The sequence below is a fragment of the Rhincodon typus genome, chromosome 4, assembly GCF_021869965.1.
Source record: "Rhincodon typus isolate 14 chromosome 4, sRhiTyp1.1, whole genome shotgun sequence".
In the NCBI taxonomy this organism is placed as follows: domain Eukaryota; kingdom Metazoa; phylum Chordata; class Chondrichthyes; order Orectolobiformes; family Rhincodontidae; genus Rhincodon; species Rhincodon typus.
Genome location: NC_063335.1, coordinates 50,247,445 through 50,265,734, shown reverse-complemented (window position 1 = coordinate 50,265,734; position 18,290 = coordinate 50,247,445). Strand labels below are relative to the sequence as shown.

At 44.0% G+C, this 18,290-nt stretch overlaps 1 protein-coding gene across 1 annotated transcript in view; it reads right to left on the bottom strand.

Annotated features, from left to right (window-relative positions):
• LOC109928918 (regulator of G protein signaling 22) overlaps positions 1–18,290 on the bottom strand; it is a 112,698-nt gene that overhangs the window by 78,335 nt on the left and 16,073 nt on the right. The window contains exon 6 of the mRNA XM_048595749.1: positions 6,893–7,218. Coding sequence (XP_048451706.1) covers positions 6,893–7,218 — 326 coding nt within the window. The remainder of the gene's footprint in view (positions 1–6,892; positions 7,219–18,290) is intronic.

Here is an 18,290-nt window from a genome sequence, read left to right as displayed (position 1 = left end):
TAGGGGGAGGGGAGATTTTGAAGCTTGTGAAATCCACATTGATACCACTGGGCTGCAGGGTTCCCAAGCAGAATATGAGTTGCTGTTCCTGCAACCTTCGGGTAGCATTGTTGTGGCACTGCAGGAGGTCCAGGATGGACATGTTGTCTGAGGAATGGGAGGGGGAGTTGAAATGGTTCGCGACTGGGAGGTGCAGTTGTTTAGTGCGAACCGAGCGTAGGTGTTCTGCAAAGCAGTCCCCAAGCCTCTGCTTGGTTTCCCCGATGTAGAGGAGGCCACAACGGGAACAGCAGATGAAGTATACCACATTAGCAGATGTGCAGGTGAACATCTGCTTGATGTGGAAAGTCTTCTTGGGGCCTGGGATGGGGGTGAGGGGGGAGGTGTAGGGGCAGGTGTAGCACTTCCTGCAGTTGCAGGGAAAAGTGCCGGGTGTGGTGGGGCTGGAGGGGAGTGTGGAGCAGACAAGGGAGTCACGGAGAGAGTGGTCCCTCCGGAAAGCAGATAAGGGTGGGGAGGGAAAAATGTCTTTGGTAGTGGGGTCAGATTGCAGATGGCGGAAGTGTCGGAGGATGATGCGTTGGATCCGGAGGTTGGTGGGGTGGTACGTGAGGACGAGGGGGATTCTGTTTTGGTTGTTATTGCGGGGATGGGGTGTGAAGGATGAGTTGTGGGAAATGCGGGAGACACGGTCGAGGGCGTTCTCGACCATTGAGGGGGGGAAGTTGCGGTCCTTGAAAAACGAGGACATCTGAGATGTACGGGAGTGGAATGCCTCATCCTGGGAGCAGATGCGGCAGAGGCGAAGGAATTGGGAATAGGGGATGGCATTTTTGCAGGAAGGTGGGTGGGAGGAGGTGTATTCTAGGTAGCTGTGGGAGTCGGTGGGCTTGAAATGGATATCGGTTTCCAGGTGGTTGCCGGAGATGGAGACAGAGAGGTCCAGGGAGGAGAGAGAGGTATTAGAGATGGTCCAGGTGAACTTAAGGTTGGGGTGGAAGGTGTTGGTGAAGTGGATGAACTGTTCGAGCTCCTCATGGGAGCACGAGGCGGCGCCGATACGGTCATCAATGTAACGGAGGAAGAGGTGGGGTTTAGGGCCAGTGTAGGTATGGAAGAGGGATTGTTCCACGTAACCTACAAAGAGGCAGGCATGGCTTGGGCCCATGCGGGTACCCATGGCCACCCCCTTTGTCTGTAGGAAGTGGGAGGAATTGAAAGAGAAGTTGTTGAGGGTGAGGAGAGTTTGGCTAAGCAGTTGAGGGTGTCAGTGGAGGGGGACTGGTCGGGCCTGCAGGACAGGAAGAAGTGGAGGGCCTTTAGGCCATCTGTATGGGGAATGCAGGTTTAAAGGGACTGGACGTCCATGGTAAAGATGAGGTATTGGGGACCGGGGAATTGGAAGTTCTGGAGGCCAAATTGGGAAGGCCTGAATGTGGACTGTAGTCCATTGGGGATGATCTGGTTCCATAGGCAGGTACTAAGAAAGGTGATGTGGCTGTAGTACCTGGTTTACTTCAGGACGTGGTCGAGCAGTTTCAAGGTCAAAGAGATTACGAGAGAGTTGCAGTGGGAGAGGGATCCACTGAGGTTTTACTGGAGGGAGGAGGGTAACTTCTTCAGGGTAGGCATCCGTGGAAGAGGCTTCTGAAACAGTAATAAAGGCAGTGTGGGTTTGAGTATCAAGAAGATGTTCTTATGGATAAGATGTGCTCAATAAGGGCCTGAGTGGAGTCGGAAGAGATACTTGAAAAAGAAGGGGCTTCAGGATTAGCAAAGGGAAGTCCAGGGAATGTTTGAACTGGTGAGCAAGCAATGGGGGAGGAAGCAATCGAAGCAGCTGAACAGACGGCTCAATCCCATGCAAGCACAAAGAAGACCATGAACTTCTTGTCCATATTATTGAAGGTGAGGGTGGAGGCCACAGGGGGAAAGCATTTAGGAAGACGTTACCAAGGGAATGAAAATAACCTGGGGATTACCTTTGGTCTCCAGTCTGATCCTGGAATGGTGAGGACTTTCCACAGAAGAGCCTAAAGGCTCATAGCACTTAATACAATTCAACCAGCCAGTATATGGCTAAGTCACTTGTCGTATGTCATAGGGCCTATCGCACAGACACCTTACTTTGTAAAGTAACATTGTTACCTAACTGCATTGCAAAAATAATAGAATATTTTATTGTTGGTGACCCTATCTTTTGAAAGCTTGAAAGGTTAAACCAAAGTTCCAGCTCCCCTCTCAGACGGCTGTAAAATACCCCATGAATATTTTAAGAAAGATTATGGATACATTTCCGATGTTTTTGTTGACATTAATCCCTTAAACAAGCCACTAACATCATCTAGTCATTTACCTCATTTTTGTTGGTGAGATGTTACTCCACACAAAATGGCTGTTGCACTTATTTTATTGCAGCAAGATTAAAATAAGAAGCACCATATTGACCATGAATTACGATTTGAGATCCTGGGGTTAGCAATGGTTCAAATGTACATTTTTCCTCTATGCCTCATTCTCGAAGCTTTTCAACAAAACATTTTGATCCCCAGTACATTTGTCACCCATAATGCATTGACACGAGTCAAGCGACTTCCTTAGTCTAATGAAAGTCCTTTGGCAGAATCTTGTGCACGTAATGGAGGTCTAGGCACAGACCATAGAGGTGTGATACCCTGTTTATATCCCTGAGAGGGAAAAGCTCCATTTCACAGAAAAAAACATTCATGGACAAACTAAAGGGATAAGGGACAGCACAAAACTAAAAGAAAGGGCTTACAAAAATGTAAAAAAAGCACAGAATGGGAAAGACACAAAGACACCAAAGGGCACAATGACGTTTAAAAGGGATTATGAAAGGAAACTTGCCAGGGACATTAAAATCAATAAGAAGAAATTTTATACATACATAATGGGAAGGTGGGTGGTCAAAAGCAATGTTAGCCTACTAAAGACTGAAAGTGGGGACATTGTTAATTGGACTACGGTAAATAGTAGGCATGTTGAATAAGCACTTTGCCTTGGTATTTACAGTGGAAAAAGAAGATAGCTTACCAGAAGTCCCAAGAAAATTAATAGTGATTTGGGAACAGCGACAAAATAAAATTAACCTTAGTAAAACATCGATGATGAGGAAATTAATGGAACTAAACAGTAACAAAGCCCCACGATCTGATGGTTTCCATCTAAGAGCATTGAAGGACGTAGGAGAGCACATTATAGAAACCCTACCCATAATCTTTCACAGTTCCCTAGATAGAGGAGTTGTCCCTCTGGATTGGAAAATTGTACATGACACTCTGCTTTTTAAGAAAGGCGAAAAAGGAAAACTAGGGAATTGCAGATCAGTTAGCCTAACATCTGCAGTGGGGAAAGTGTTGGAGTCATGGAGAGCCAGTGTAGCTTCACAATAAGTATGTCATGCCTGACAAACCTCAATGAATTTTTTGAATAGGTGACTAAGGTCATGGACAGGTGAATGCATAGGTCAAAAACAGAAATTGCTGGAGAAACTCAGCAGGGCTGGCAGCAACTGTGGAGAAAAAAACAGTTAACTTTTTGGGTCCAGTGAACCTTCTTCAGAACAGTGTTTCTGCTTTAGCTTCAGATATTCAGCATCCACTGTTCTTTGTTTTATTTGAACATCTATGTTTATAGGGACTTCCAGAAAGTATTCGATAAAGTCTCACATAAGAGGTTGGTAACTAAGGTAGAAGCCCACAGAATAGAGGGCAAATTAATTGACATGGTTGGGAAATTGGTTGAGTGGCAAGAAGCAGAAAGTAGGCATAATGGTTAGGGACTCAAATTGGCAGGATGTGACCAGCGCTGTTCCCACAAGGATGTATGCTAGAGCTTCAATTATTCACATTATTTATTAACGAACTGGTTAATGGCATGGAAAGTTATGTATCCAAATTTGCTGAAGTTAGGTGGCATTGTGGACAGTGTAAATAAAATTCCAAAGGGATATTGATAAACTAAGTGAATGGTCAAAACTGTGGCACATGGAGTTCAATGTATGCAAGTGTGACTTTTCAGAAGAGATGTTAGGAAGCACTTCTATAGACAAAGGATGATAGATGTTTGGTACTCTCTTGCACTAAAGGCAATGAATGCTGGATCAGTTTTCAATTTTAAATCTGCGTTAGATACATTTGTGTTAAGCAAGTTAATAAGGAATATGGACCAAATATGGAGTTAAGCCACAAATCAAACACAACCTCATCAAATGGTACAACAGGCTCAAAGGGCTGAAAGACTTATTTCTGTTTTTGTGTTCCTTTAGGTCAACAGCACAGAAAAAGGCCCTTCAGCTTATCAAGTCTGTGCTGGTTAAAAAAAACCTAACTATTCTAATCCAATTTTCCTACATTTGGCCCATTGTCTTATATGTTTTGGCATCACAAGTGCAGGTCTAAATACTTCTTAAATGTTATAAGGGTTTCTTTCCACTATCCTTACAGGCAGTGAGTTCCAGATGCCCACCACCCTCTGGATGAAAAGAATTTTCCACATATTTCTTCTAAACATCCTGACCCTTACTTTAAATCTGTGCCCCAGTCACTTACCCCTCTTCCCATCTACCCTGAATATGGCCCTCATAATTTTATTCATCTCAATCACATCCCCCTTCAGTCTCCTCTGCTCCCAGTCTCTCTAATCTCTTTTCGTAATTAAAAGTCTCTAGCACAGGCAGCATCCTACTAACTCTCCAATGCACCCTCTCCAGTGCAATCACACCCCTCCTATAATGTGGATTCAAGAATTGCACACAATACCGTAGCTGTGGCCAACATTTTATACAGTTCCAGTATCACCTCCCTGCTCTTCAACTCCATGCCTCGGCCATTAAGACAAGTATTCCATATGGCTTCTTAACCATTTTATCTAACTGTCCCTTTAAGGGACCTGTGGACATGCACATCAAAGCTCCTCTGATCCTCGATCCTTCCCAGGATCAGCAGTGGACAGCCCTTGGACAGCAAGGGCCCCAAACTGATCCCTGTGGAATCCCACTGGACAGTCACAGGCACAAAATAACACCTAAACTGGCACCCTCTGCTTCTAGACACTCAGCCAATTATGTATCCAATTAGCCAAACTTCCTTGGATCCCATGGGCTCTAACCTTCGCTATCGGTCTCCTATGTGGGACATTATCAAAAGCCTTGGTGTAGTTTAAGTAGACATTGGCTGGACAGCCGGAAAGATCCTCGCCATATCGCCTTTTTTCAAAAGGCCTGCCACATTTTGTGCCACTAGGTGCTTAGCTGGTCAATGGTAAGCCTTCCCCTGGGATCAAGGTCCCAGGAAGGGGGGTGATTAGTGGTAGGGAGGCATGGTCAGAAGCCTCACCTTCGAGAACTGCCAGCCAGTCAGAGGATGGAATCACTGCTGTTCTTAGCATTGCCACCACGATGGATGCTTACAGTTCCCCACCTCATCCGAGGCCTCAGATCGAGAAGGAACTCAGGCATGGCTGAAAAGGAATGTCACAGGGAATGAGGTGACAGCGTTTGGTAGAAAGGCCAAAGGGGGCTGCGGACTAACCCTTTCCTGCTATGAAATCCCTCGATCAAGCACTGAATGCCTTTGAATCAATTTGTGTTCACCATCACCGCCACCACGGAGGCTTCAAACAAGCTTGGCAAGTTTGCCTGTCATGCTCCCAGTATGGCTGAACCATGCCTGGCAGAATGAGGTCTGCAATGGGCATTAACTGGAGTTAATTAGGTTGGAGGTTAGAAGGTAGTATGGTCCTCACCCACCATGCTCCAGCCTTAGAAAATGCTCCACACTATCAAACCTGCCACAGGTGACAGTGAAAGATTCCACCTTGTGTCCTGCCCACAGAACCTCTGCCTGAGTCAATCTTTTACAACTGGTGGATGACAATTCCTGTTTTCTTATAGTTACAGCCGTGGTGTACTTATTTTTATACCATATACCTGTTTCAATATCATCTTTCTATATTTTCTTCACTGGTTAGGTCAGCATTTATTGCCCATCTCTAATTTTCCAGAGGGCAGTTAAGAGTCAACCACATTGCTGTGGACCTGGAGTCATGTGTAGGCCAGCCTGGGTAAGGATGGAAGATTTCCTTCCCGAACAGACATTAATCAGGAAATTAGAACCTTATTGAGACAGAAGGGACTTAATGGCAATTGACAGTGGTTATATGGTTGTCATTAGATTAGCTTTCTTTAAAATAAAAACAGAAAATGCTGGAGAAACTCAACAGGCCCGTCAACATCTGTGGTGAGCGAAACAACTAATATAATGAGTCCAGTAGGACTCTTCTTCAGAACTGAAAGGATTTAGAAAATGATCGGTTTTATGCTGCTGAAAGAGGGTGAGGAGGGACAAATAAAATAGATGTTGAGTATGCCCAGAGCAAAAGACAAAAGCAGTAATAATGTTGGTAAAGAAGTGATGTGTATGTAAAATAGGGGTAAATGTTAGCTGTGAAAAGGAAAAACAAGTCTGTGCTGTTCAGATTTTCATCATCTGTGGTATTTCACTTTTATTTTAGCTTTTACCCCTTGAATTCAAATTTCACCATGTGTCATGGTGGAATTCAAATGCTTGTTCCTAATACATTAGTCTGGTGTTTTGGATTACTAGTCCAGTGACATTATCACTATGCTATCGCCTCCCCATAAATGCATATTTGATCAACACTTATTACTTTGAACATATTAAATATACATCTGTTTTAAGTTGAACCCATTTCCTAATAAGTTGGGTTTTATGAAAATTGCTGAAAGTATCTTTTTTGTGGCTTTCAGTCCCTTATTATGCTCTAAGTGTAGGATTACAAATAAATGAGAAGACAGATCTAGTTCAATGGCTTAGCAACATAGGCAGGCATAAAGATGTCATTAGCAAACTTGCCTCGCTTTTTACAGAAACCAGATCGTTTCCATTTTCATAGCTGATATAGACCTCTTCCGTGGCATCTTCAACCTTATCTACAGTTTTGGACATGAGGTGTTCTTTTTTTTCTTCTTCTGCTTCTTCTTCTTCTGCTTCTTCTTCTTCTTCTTCTGTTTCTTGTTCTTCGTCATACATTTCTTCTGAAGTATTGTCAACCATATCTAGAATTTTGGTCAAATGTGCTTCTTCTTTCTCAGTAACCCATGGGCGGTAAGCAGGATCAATTTGTGGCATGCCAGGTCCTGTGTTGCTTTCTAACTGAGACAGCAACTTTGCAAGCCTATAAGTAATATCATGAACACAAGTTTGGTTAGGTATATGGTATTATATGTCTAGGTATCTTCTTTCATTTCCAGTTATTAAAAATCAATATTCCTTTGTACTACAAACTACTTTGCATAACAATATGCAATTACAATTTCTCTCTTCAGAGAGACCTCAGCAATGTAATTGAGGTATTTTCCCAGACAATCACTCCTGATACCTTGTGGTACTTGCCAGTTGAACCACTATTTGGTACTGGGTAAGGGCTGTTTGTGAGCGTTTGTTGGCACCAGCGCTCTTTTGAATTTGGGCCTACCTCATAATTATTGGTAGAATTTTCATCACTTTCAAGTATCTGCAGAAGTGGGTAATCTTAGATAATGAGAAAATTTATTGCATGATATCAATAATGACAACTACATTTGGTCAGGGATACTCCTTAGCGAGCTGGTACAGATACATTTGTTCCTTCTGAAAGCAAGAGTCAAACTTCTTGTCTCCACCCACAGCTTGTATGTGACATCAGTAGAATGGGTGGACCATTGCGTCGATTGGCTCAGAACCATTAGCTTATACAACATATATCAGATTGCCAGAGAAAGGAAGATAATAAATCATATTTGTGTCTATATTAAGTTCCATAAGATACATGAAGTATTGAAATTAATCATTATACATGAAGATGTATAAATAATTACTCATTCTGAAAGAATAAAAACAATAACTAATATATGTTTGAAACTTTTAAATTGGAGACAAACATGGCGAAAAGGTTTTTTAATGCTGTTTACTGACCTAGGAACCATTGTTTCTTGAATATGTTCTCAAATTATTATAGTTGAAATTATCTTTAGTTTTTTTTTATCATATTCATTGTTGGCTGAAATGTATTGGCCTGTGATTTCAAGGATAAAATTACTTTGCTACTTGAATCTTTTATTCAGGATAGAGGGACTGAACACAGAACACAGAGACTCAAAAATATTCAGCTGATCAGAAAGAGTCAGCATGGATTGGTAAAGGTTTGGATCATACTGATGAACCTGTCTGAAGGTTTTTGGAAAGTGCCTTAAGTAGTTGTCAAGAAAATGTCCATGGATATCATTTAAATGGACTTCCAGAAACACTCAATAAATATATCGTGAAGGATAGTTAGTTAAGGTTAACACGTATGGAGTGAAGACAAAGTTTTGACATAGCCAGGAAGAATGTTGAGTGGCAGGAGACTGACATTAGGTATAATGGGAAAGAACCCCAGTTGTTTGGATATGAATACTGGGGTTGCACAAGGGTCTATGTTGAGGCCTCAACAATTTATCATGTTGGTTAATGACTGAGATGATGGGATAAAAAGTTTGCCAATGATACAAAGATAAGTTGCGTTGTACGTAGTCTAAATGGAATCACTAACATACAAATAGATAGTAATAGGTTAGGTGAGTGAGAAAAACTGTCATAAATGGATTTTACTGTAAGCAAATTTAAGGTCATCCACTTTGAACCTATAAATGTCAGGACAGAAAATTTTCTAAATGTTGAAAAGCCGAAATAGCAGAGGTCCACATAAACTTTGGGGTCCATGTACATAAATTAAAATATTATGGACAGAGATTGAAAATAATCGAAAAGGCTCTTGAAACTATGGGCTTTATAGCTAGAGAATCATAATGTAAAATAATCAAAGTTATCCTTTGTTTAAACAAGGCCCTTGTTATACCATACCAGGAGTACTGTGTTCAGGTTGGCCATCACACCCTAGGAAAGATCCACTGACTTTAGAGGGAGTGTAATGTAAACTTAACTGGAATGATACCTAGATTTCAGGTCGAATTTAAAGGAGAGGTCACACTGACTATGGTTGAATTCCCTGGAATTTAAAAGGCTAAGCTGGGGGATCATCAATGTTTTCAAGATATTAAAGGGAGTTAGCCGAGTAGATTGACACAAACTATTTCTGTGGTTGGGGAGTCAAGGACTAAGCGACATAGCCAAAATTGGTGGCTAAAACCTGATCATTTGTTCTCCTGCTTTAATATTTAGTGGGAATAGCATTGTGAGTAAGTTTATGTAAGTCATTACACCTAGGAAAAATAATTGAATTATGCATTTACTCGGATAAAATATCTTCCCTTAACATCCGTGTTCTTCATTTTTTTGTATGACAGTGACATTATGTCACAAGTTCTCAGCTATCTAGACGAGTGGAAATAGGATATTCTCTTTGTATTTCAATAGAAAAGCAGATATGGGGCAAAATGTTATGGGGCCTCAGCAATGTGGCCATGGCAAGAAATGGCACAAAATTGCTTGAGAAGTCCAGCTCAACATCAAGAATAACTTGCTGCATCTTTTAACTAAATTCTGGTCATTGAGACAATATTCTCACTACTTAATACTAGTTGCCTAATAAGGGTGATTATTGCTTGTTAACAAAATTAACTGCAGCTCTCACCTCATTATTATGCAGTGTTCTATCATATCATTTGCCACGAGCAAACTAGATGCTGTGAATTCTCCTCATTAGGGTTGAGGAGCCGAATGTAGAGCAGCCCACTACCTGTCTTGACTCTTTCTGCCCTATTGTGGGCTGATTTCCTCCTGGAATGCGAGAGAGGAAGTTGTTAAGAGAGATGAAAGTTGGTGGCACAGCTGTTACTTTGGTGCAGGTGGGGAGATATCCCAAGGGAGTGAGTAGGTAGTGCAGAGGTCATGCAGGATTAGTGGTATCGGGGTTTAGGGTGGATAACAGTGATGGAGGGAAATTGTTGCAAGTAAGATTGAGAATGGTAGAACATAGCCTTGGTGGGAGGTGGGTACTGTAGCAAGGCAAGAGTGAGTGTGATGTATTGGAGAGAAGATGGTGTCACTTACAATGGCGGAGTGAAGAAGGTTAGTGGCCTTATTTCGACATTGCTGTGCATTCCTCCATATGGCTGACACTGCACTGAATGGGGTGGCAAACCCAGACCAGGCTGACAATGGTCTGGTGTCATGTCCTACACTGCTGCTCCTCAGGAAAGAGGATGTCCAAATCTGCACCACCCCAACCAGCTGGACCTCTAGGTCCCTGCCTACAAAACAGGGGCAACAACTTTCCTAACGCTACCATGTCCTGGACAAATGTCAAGAACTATACAAGGAAGATCCAAAGTCTCAGTGTTCAGTGTTGGCGCACAACAACCTTTTAAAGATGGCATCAGCACCAGAGGTGCCAAACCATTCCAGGTATCCCAGCAGTGGAGAGTTGTTTTGGCTGTGGTGAGTGGAAGAATGGAGCTAGAATTGGACAAGAACGACACCACTGGGGCAGTGTAGGTAGTTGATGAGACAAATTTTGGAACATGCAGCAAGTAAAGTTGCTCAGTCCCAAGGACAGAAATTGTCCATGAATCTTGATAAAACTCACACTTAGCCAAGTAGAAGTAGAGCAGAATCTTTTTTTGGCTAAATGTCAGTTTCTTCAAGTTTCATGACGGGTTTCTCTCCACAAGGCATAGCAAGTTTTCTTGCTACAGCTTATCAAATTCACTCCATCAACTATGTACCCCTATAACTCATCTCTTTTCTAATTCTAGCCCCATTCGTTCCCAGAACAGGGATTCTGAAATGAACTGCATTCCTGGTGCTGATGTCATCTTTAAAAATCACTGTCAGTCTAGAGTTGCCCTACATAGTTGCTGGCATTTGCCTCGGACATGGCACGAAAGAGAAAACTGGCACCCTGCTTTGTGATCCTAGTAGACAGAGTGCTCCAGAAGTGGGATGCCCCCCTACCCCAACACCAGCAGTGGAGGCCACAACGCCAGACCCCTTCAGTTGCCACTAGCGTCAGTGCAGTCTGAGCCATCTGGAGAAATGCATAGCTCTATAGGAAGAACTTCACTGATATTCTCCATTCCATAAATATAAGTGCCACCATCTTATTTCCAATAACTCACACTCACTGTATCTCAGCTACTGCATCCACCACCCATCAAAGCTCATTTTCTACCACTCTCACTATTGCCTGCAACATCTTCCTCACTGGCTCTCCTTCACCCTAACCCCAACACCACTAACCCTGAATGCTGTCTATTCACTCCACCAGTACCAACAGTGCTGTTCTATTTCCCTCAATATCAGCCTCTCTCTCATTCCAGTAGAAAAATGGTGCACAATAGGGCAGAAAGAGTCAAGATGGATGGTGGCTTGCCTGACATTTGGTCCTTCACCCATTATGAGGAGGAGATTCTGACTCTAACTGCCCCATGCAGATGAGTGACAGCATCCAAACCTTTGGCCTGATATTGGAGAATGTCCTTGACTAACTGCACTGGGACACTCTGTCTGAAGGATATCTACCTTGACTTGACTGAGGACTGTTGACAACAATGACTAGCTTCCTTGCTTTGTTTCTGCACATGCAGCATGCCAACACAGCAGTATTGAGGGGCAAGATGTAAAATCTCCAGGCAAGGCAGGGATGTTGTGAGCATCCAGGCACATTCATAGTGAGTGAGCACTATGAGAGCAAGCAAATAGACTGAGTATGCAGCTTGGTCCAGTCTATGAGCACACAAATATCCTTGCTGCAGCATTATAATGATAGTTGTTATTGCATCCTGAGGCGCAAAAGCATTCTGCGTATCGTTCAGAGATGTGCATTGAAGGTTTTTAGAAGCTGGCATATATTGGATGCCTATGACTTTGGACAATTGGGGCATGTGGCCATATTCAGGGAGAACAGGGTTGGTGTTCAACATGGAGATCCTTCTGAGAAAGCGGCAAGTTGAAATCCTCAGCTACCTGCTCTGACCAGAATTTCCACATCTAACATTCTCTGTATCTTGTTTTCTCGTGGTATGCAGTATCACAGAAAGCTGCACTTTATTGAGGTGAAATATGCAGCTAATAAACAATAATCCCTCTTAATAGGCAATTCACTGCTGCAGAGCGAGAATCTCACCTTGCCACCTAAAACAGAGTTTGAAGGTGCAATGAGTTATTGCCAACATCAAGATAGGCCTTGCTGCACTTCTCATGTGATTCTGCCACATTTTTTGACTTTGCCCACATCATTCAGGCCCCAATAAGATTCTCCCTGCTAGTTCATCCCATGGTCAAAGTTAACTTGTGCGTGAACATCAGGTGGGTGGTAAGTGGTGTTATTACACTCTGATCTAAAGTCTCCTGCAAAATATTTACGCCATTCTGAAGGACAGGTTTCATGCATATTAGACCAGTGACCTATGAGTTTTGTTAAGACCAGTCCCTGGGCATGGTTCCCAATGTCCATCCAATCCCAGAGAGATAGCCCAAATTGTTAAGGCCTAGGGTGACGGGGTGAATGGGACCAGGGGGACTCTGTCTTTATTTTCGTAGGGGGTGAGGGGGTTTGAGGGAAGAAGTGAGGGAAATGCAAGAGATGCGGTTGAGGGCATTTTCGATCAATGGAGGGGAGAAGTTGCAGTCCTTGAAGTAGGAGGACATCTGGGATGTCTGGGAGTGGAACTCTCCATCTTGGGAGCAGATGCGGCAGAGGCAGAGGAATTGGAAGTAAGGGCTCACATTCTTGCAGGAGGGTGGGTGAGAGAACGTGTAGTCAAGGCAGCTACGGGAGTCGATGGGTTTGAAATAGATGTCAGTGCTGAGAGGGATACTGGATATGGAGATAGAGAGGACCAGGAAGGGGAGGGCGCTATCAGAGATGGTCCAGGTTAATTTGAGGTTGGGGTGAAAGGTGTTGGTGAAGTTGATGGTCCCCCTGGTCCTCACATACACCCCACCAACCTCCGTATCCAGCACATCATCCTCTGCCACTTCTGCCACCAAAGAAATATTTCCCTACCCACTCGTATCTGCCTTTTGTGGGGACCGCTCACTCTGTGACTCCCTCATCCACTCCACACTCTCCACCAACCCCACCACACCTGCAACCGCAGGAGGGTCTATACCTGCCCCTACACTTTCCCTCTCACCTCCATCCAAGATCCAAGACAAACATTCCATATCTGACAGGGGTTCATCTGTACATCCTCCAACCCAGTCTTTTGTATCCATTGCTCCCAATCTGGCCTCCTGTACATTGGTGAGATCAAGCGCAGATACAGTGACTGATTTGCGAAGCACCTCTGCTCTGTACACTATAATCAACAACACCTTCTGGTTGCTAACCATTCTAACTCCCCATCCCACTCCCTTGGTGACATGTCCATCCTGGGCCTCCTCCATTGCCACAATGACGCCAACCACAAACTGGAGGAACAACACCTCGGGAGCCTATAGCCTGATGGCCTGAACATAGAATTCACCAATTTTAAAATTTCCCCACTCCCAGCCTCATCCCATGTCCAACCCTCCCTCTCATCCCACCTCCTTGACCTGACACAACCTGTCCATCTTCTTTCCTACCCATCCGCTCCACTCTTCCTATTGACCAATTCCCACTACCTCTACCTGCGTATTTATTTCCCAGCTCCCTTATCCCTCCCTAGTCCTGATGAAGGGGCCCGATCCGAAACGTCGACTCTCTGCTCCACTGCTGTAAAAGTGCCTACTTGCTGAAGCTCAACTGGACTTCAAACAGGCATTACAACTGACTTTGTCATTAGAAAATGCGGCAAGTGGAGCATATGAGTTACACGGTATGCTGACGGAAGTCGACGCCCTTGCCAGGCCAACTGAGCTTGTGGGACACCACTTGAGTGAAGGCAATTGCATATCCTCACTCAGGACATATCGTAAACTGAAGGACTCTAGGTCAGCCCACAGCAAAACTGCAAAACAAAGTCAAGCTTCGGCCATACAGTTAACATTTTCTTCAGAATCTGGGCCAGCAAGCTATTGTAGTTGCTGCCGGTGTGCGGACTTGAGACAACAAAAGAGTCCCAATAGAGATTGAATAAGAGAACTCATAGGCAGGTATTCAGGAGAGGAAACATCTGGAAAGCCCACCTACATCTAGTTTAGAACAGTTAAATTTCTTAGCAACATCCAAATCAGAACCAATCAAAATAATCATCTAATTAAATGGACACCCAGGTTTAATTGAGATAGATACTAGCTCGGCTCTATCAGTGATCGCAGAATCAGGCTTTAACAAAATTCACTCTGACTCCAACCCTTAAGTTGCACAAGACCTCGGTGAGACTGAAAATCAATACCAGGGTACCTTCACAGATTAAGGGTACACTTTCGGTTCTGGTTTGTGTCAGAAGCAGCTGGTTCAGTTACCACTGATTGTAGTAAAAGGCTCAGGTCTGATGGGGTGAAATTGGTTGAGAAAGATTCAGCTTGATTGGCTCAAACGTTTTTGGTTAGAAAATGGCTGCCTGATCAAAGTCCTAATTAAATGCCCAGAAGTTTTTGAGGAAGGTCTATTTATTAAATAATTTATTTTATTGCCACCTTACCTAGGTACAGTGAAAAGTGGATAACGTCACCATGTTCTGGCACCATCTTGGATTATAGAATAAATTACTGAACAAATTGTGTCAATGGTAAAATACTGAATATATTAATAACAATGATATTACAAAAAGTGAAACATGTTCAAAAGTTCATCTTTCCCTCTCCGTAGACTTCGCCTTCTGTGCTCCTCCAGTCACCACTGTCTGACATCCAGATGCACATCACAGATTTTCACAGCCAGATTTGTGGTCTTCATACAGAGATACTGGGTAAGATTCAAATCCTTCTTAAATGCTTAGCCATGCTGGCCTTGCAATCCCCACAAGAGCTCAATCTCCCCACACTTGAGATCGCCGCAGATGCTGGGAGACCTTGGCCTGTCTGCTCATGCCACTGCTGTGGATACCGGGGGGGCTTGCTCTCTGCTACACTGACTCGATCTTCTCCGCACTACACAAACTCGCTGTCCACAGAAGGTAAGTAGATTAAAGAAAGAAACATAAAAAGCAGTGAAAGAAGAAGGAAAAAATACAAGTAGATTGAACAGATGAGTTCCAGGAAGGAGCCTGCATGCTGCACTGCTTCTCTGCCGCCATCTTGAATTAGAAAATTCCAGGGACTATTCTAGGGACTATCAAAGAACCCAAGGCAACCTTACATGTTGACCAGGTAGCATTTCCACAATTCTGTAGGCCCACCCAGTGCCATTTGCCTTATGTGCAAAAGTAGAGGCAGAAATCAGGAGGCTGGAAAGTGAAGGAATCATCAAATCAATAAACCTTGCAGAATTTGCTGCACTCGGTCATACTGATTGTGAAGCCCAATGGGTCAGCTCGAAGGTGTGGGGATTTGAAACAAACAGTAAACCGCTTCTCACAGCTGGATAAATACCCAAATGCTAGGGACTTATATGCAAACCTGGTGGGGCAGGGGGTCTGGGAAGCTGGACATGTGCCATGAACATTTGCAATTGAGGTCAAATAAGGATTTCCTGAAGTATGCTACAATTAATACCCATAAGGGTTTGTACCAATATACAAGACTGCCATTTGGAGTATCATCAGCCTGTGCCATTTTTCAGCGAATGATGGAGAATATTTTACAAGGTCTACCCCGGGTTGCTATTTATCTGGACGACCTGTTAATAATAGGGAAGACTAATAATGAGCACTTAGAGAACTTGGACATAATCCTTAGACATTTCTCCAAGGCGGGCATACACGTTACGAGGGAAAAATGTGTGTTCCAGTTCCCCAATTGAACTACTTGGGCTACAGAGTTGACAAGTCTGGGTTAGACCATTCAGAAGATAAAGTGAGGACAATCAAAGGTGCCCTGGCTCCCATGTCTGTACCAGATCTTAGGTCTTTCCTTGGATTGGGAAGTTCATACATAACCCTGCCTCCATCCTGGTACCCTTACATCTGCTATTGAAAAGGGGTTAGTCTTGGAAACGGTCTTGTAGCCAGACGTAGTCTTTAAGGAAGTGAAGAAGCAGCTATCATCGTTTAAGGCGTTGGCACATTATGATCTCAAACAAGACCTGGTGTTGACATGTGATGCTTCCTGTACAGTATTGGGGTAGTGTTGGCTCACAGATGACTTGATGGAGAGAAACGCCCAATAGCATATGCTTCCCGGACTTTAGCTCAAGCACAAATGTGCCCGGATAGAGAAGGAAGATCTGGTGGTCATCTTTGGTGTGGGAAAGTTTCAGCAATACATTTACGGGCATAAATTTGTAATAGTAACAGACCACAAACCCCTACTAGGGCTATCAAAGAGGACATGGCTGTGCCATCCATAGCTTCAGGTCGAATTCAGCTGTGGGCTCTCATTCTAAGTGTGTAGAATTACAAGTTGGAACACTGTCCAGAGGCCAAGGGGCCAATGTGGATGCCTTGAACTTCCTCCCACTGAGATACATCACCGGTGGTACTGCAACTGGAAGAGTCCATTCTGGATTTAAACTTTCTAGACACTCTTGTGGTCACCACTGACAATATCAGACTGTGGATGCAAAAAGATCTGGTACTGGTGAAACAAAAACAGCTGGCGGCGAGAGGGGAAACAAAAGGGCCATCACAACCAGATTGGAAACCTTTCTGGACCCAGTGAGACCAGATCACCATAGAGGATGGCATTTTATTATGGGGAGCAAGAGTGATTGCCCTGAGCATAGGTTGGTCATCCAGAGGTGTCCAAAATGAAAGTGTTGGCAAGAGGTTATGTCTGGGGGACAAGATTGGATGCAGAGATCCAGTGGACAAAATTACCACCAGCAGCTCCCCACATTTGTGGGAATAGCCGGGTAAACCCTGGACTCAGTTACACGTCGACAGCTCTTTCATGGGTTTGTCGTTCTTAGTCATTGTGGATGTCTACTCAAAGTGGTTGGATGTGGATAGAATTCATTCATCAAACACTGGGAGATGCTAGAAAAGCTGTGAGCATCTTTTGCAATACACAGACTCCCGGATGTGTTGGTCACAGACAATGGGCCATCATTTACCAGCAGGGAATTTGAGTATTTCCTAAAGTCGAATTCAATCATCCAACGGTCCGGCGGAAACAGCAATTCAAACTTTGAAGGCAGGCTTAAAGAAACTGAAAACAGCTTCACTTGATACCAAACTGTCTGGGTTTCTATTTAATTATCGAACCATCCCGATGCAACTACAGGAATAGCTCCAGCAAATTCTCTAATGGGGAGAAAACTCCGCACTATGTTAAATCTGATCATCCTGGACCTGGCTGGGGAAGGTGAAACAGCAATAGGAACGCCAATGCCAGACACAAGACTCCTCGAAGCAAGCAAGACAGTTCACTTCAGGGGACGAAATTTGGTGCCTAAAAAACAGATATGGCCCTGCAAAGGTAAGAGGCACGGTCGAGGCAAAGTTTGGGTAGGTACTCGGACCACATGAAAGCTGCAAACTCATAAACAGGGCAGGAGCAAAACATATCCAGTCCCTCAGAATAGTCAGAAAGTCTGTCAGAATGCGTGAGTTCTTTTCCTCTGTCTAGTGTCGAAGAAACCTCGGAGTCTGAGATGGACACAGTGGACGTCACAGCCTCAATGCCTTTACCGCCTAACAAAGAGGATAAATTTCTTCTGAGATGCTCTGGGCGCAAGAGGCGGGCTACAGACTGGTGTACACCACCCGTACCCGAGGCTGAGTCGGAGCAATCAGACCCTGTGTAAAAATGCCCCAAGAGAAGCTACGTGATAAAGAACAGCTCTACATCTCCAAACTTAGAGGGGGAGGGATATAGTAATTGTAATGACAGCAGCCAGACGGACCTGATTGGGGCTGTTAACTTGGTCCAATCAGGGATCCCTGGCCGACAGGTATAAACAGAAGTGCCAGAGGTTCCGCTCTCTCTGAAAGCTGGCTCTGAGGAAATCAAACCAGTGTCAAGTACTATGCACATGTAAATAAAGGGTGACTTGGCGACGGGATACTTGCCTCTGTGGAAGTATTTCAGCACCCAACAGTTAAAGCAGAAACTCAAAATGGCCATGCAGCTGTTAGCACTCAAGTGGAGCCCTATGGCGGCCATTGCTGCCTTGGAGTTTGTGATCCCAAAATTTTGTCCAATGATCCCACTGGGATACAACTTTGGGAAGCCTTGCCCCAATAGCTAGTTGAAATGTGCTCTTGGGAGATGGGGCTTCATCCTAGCTTTACCTCTCTT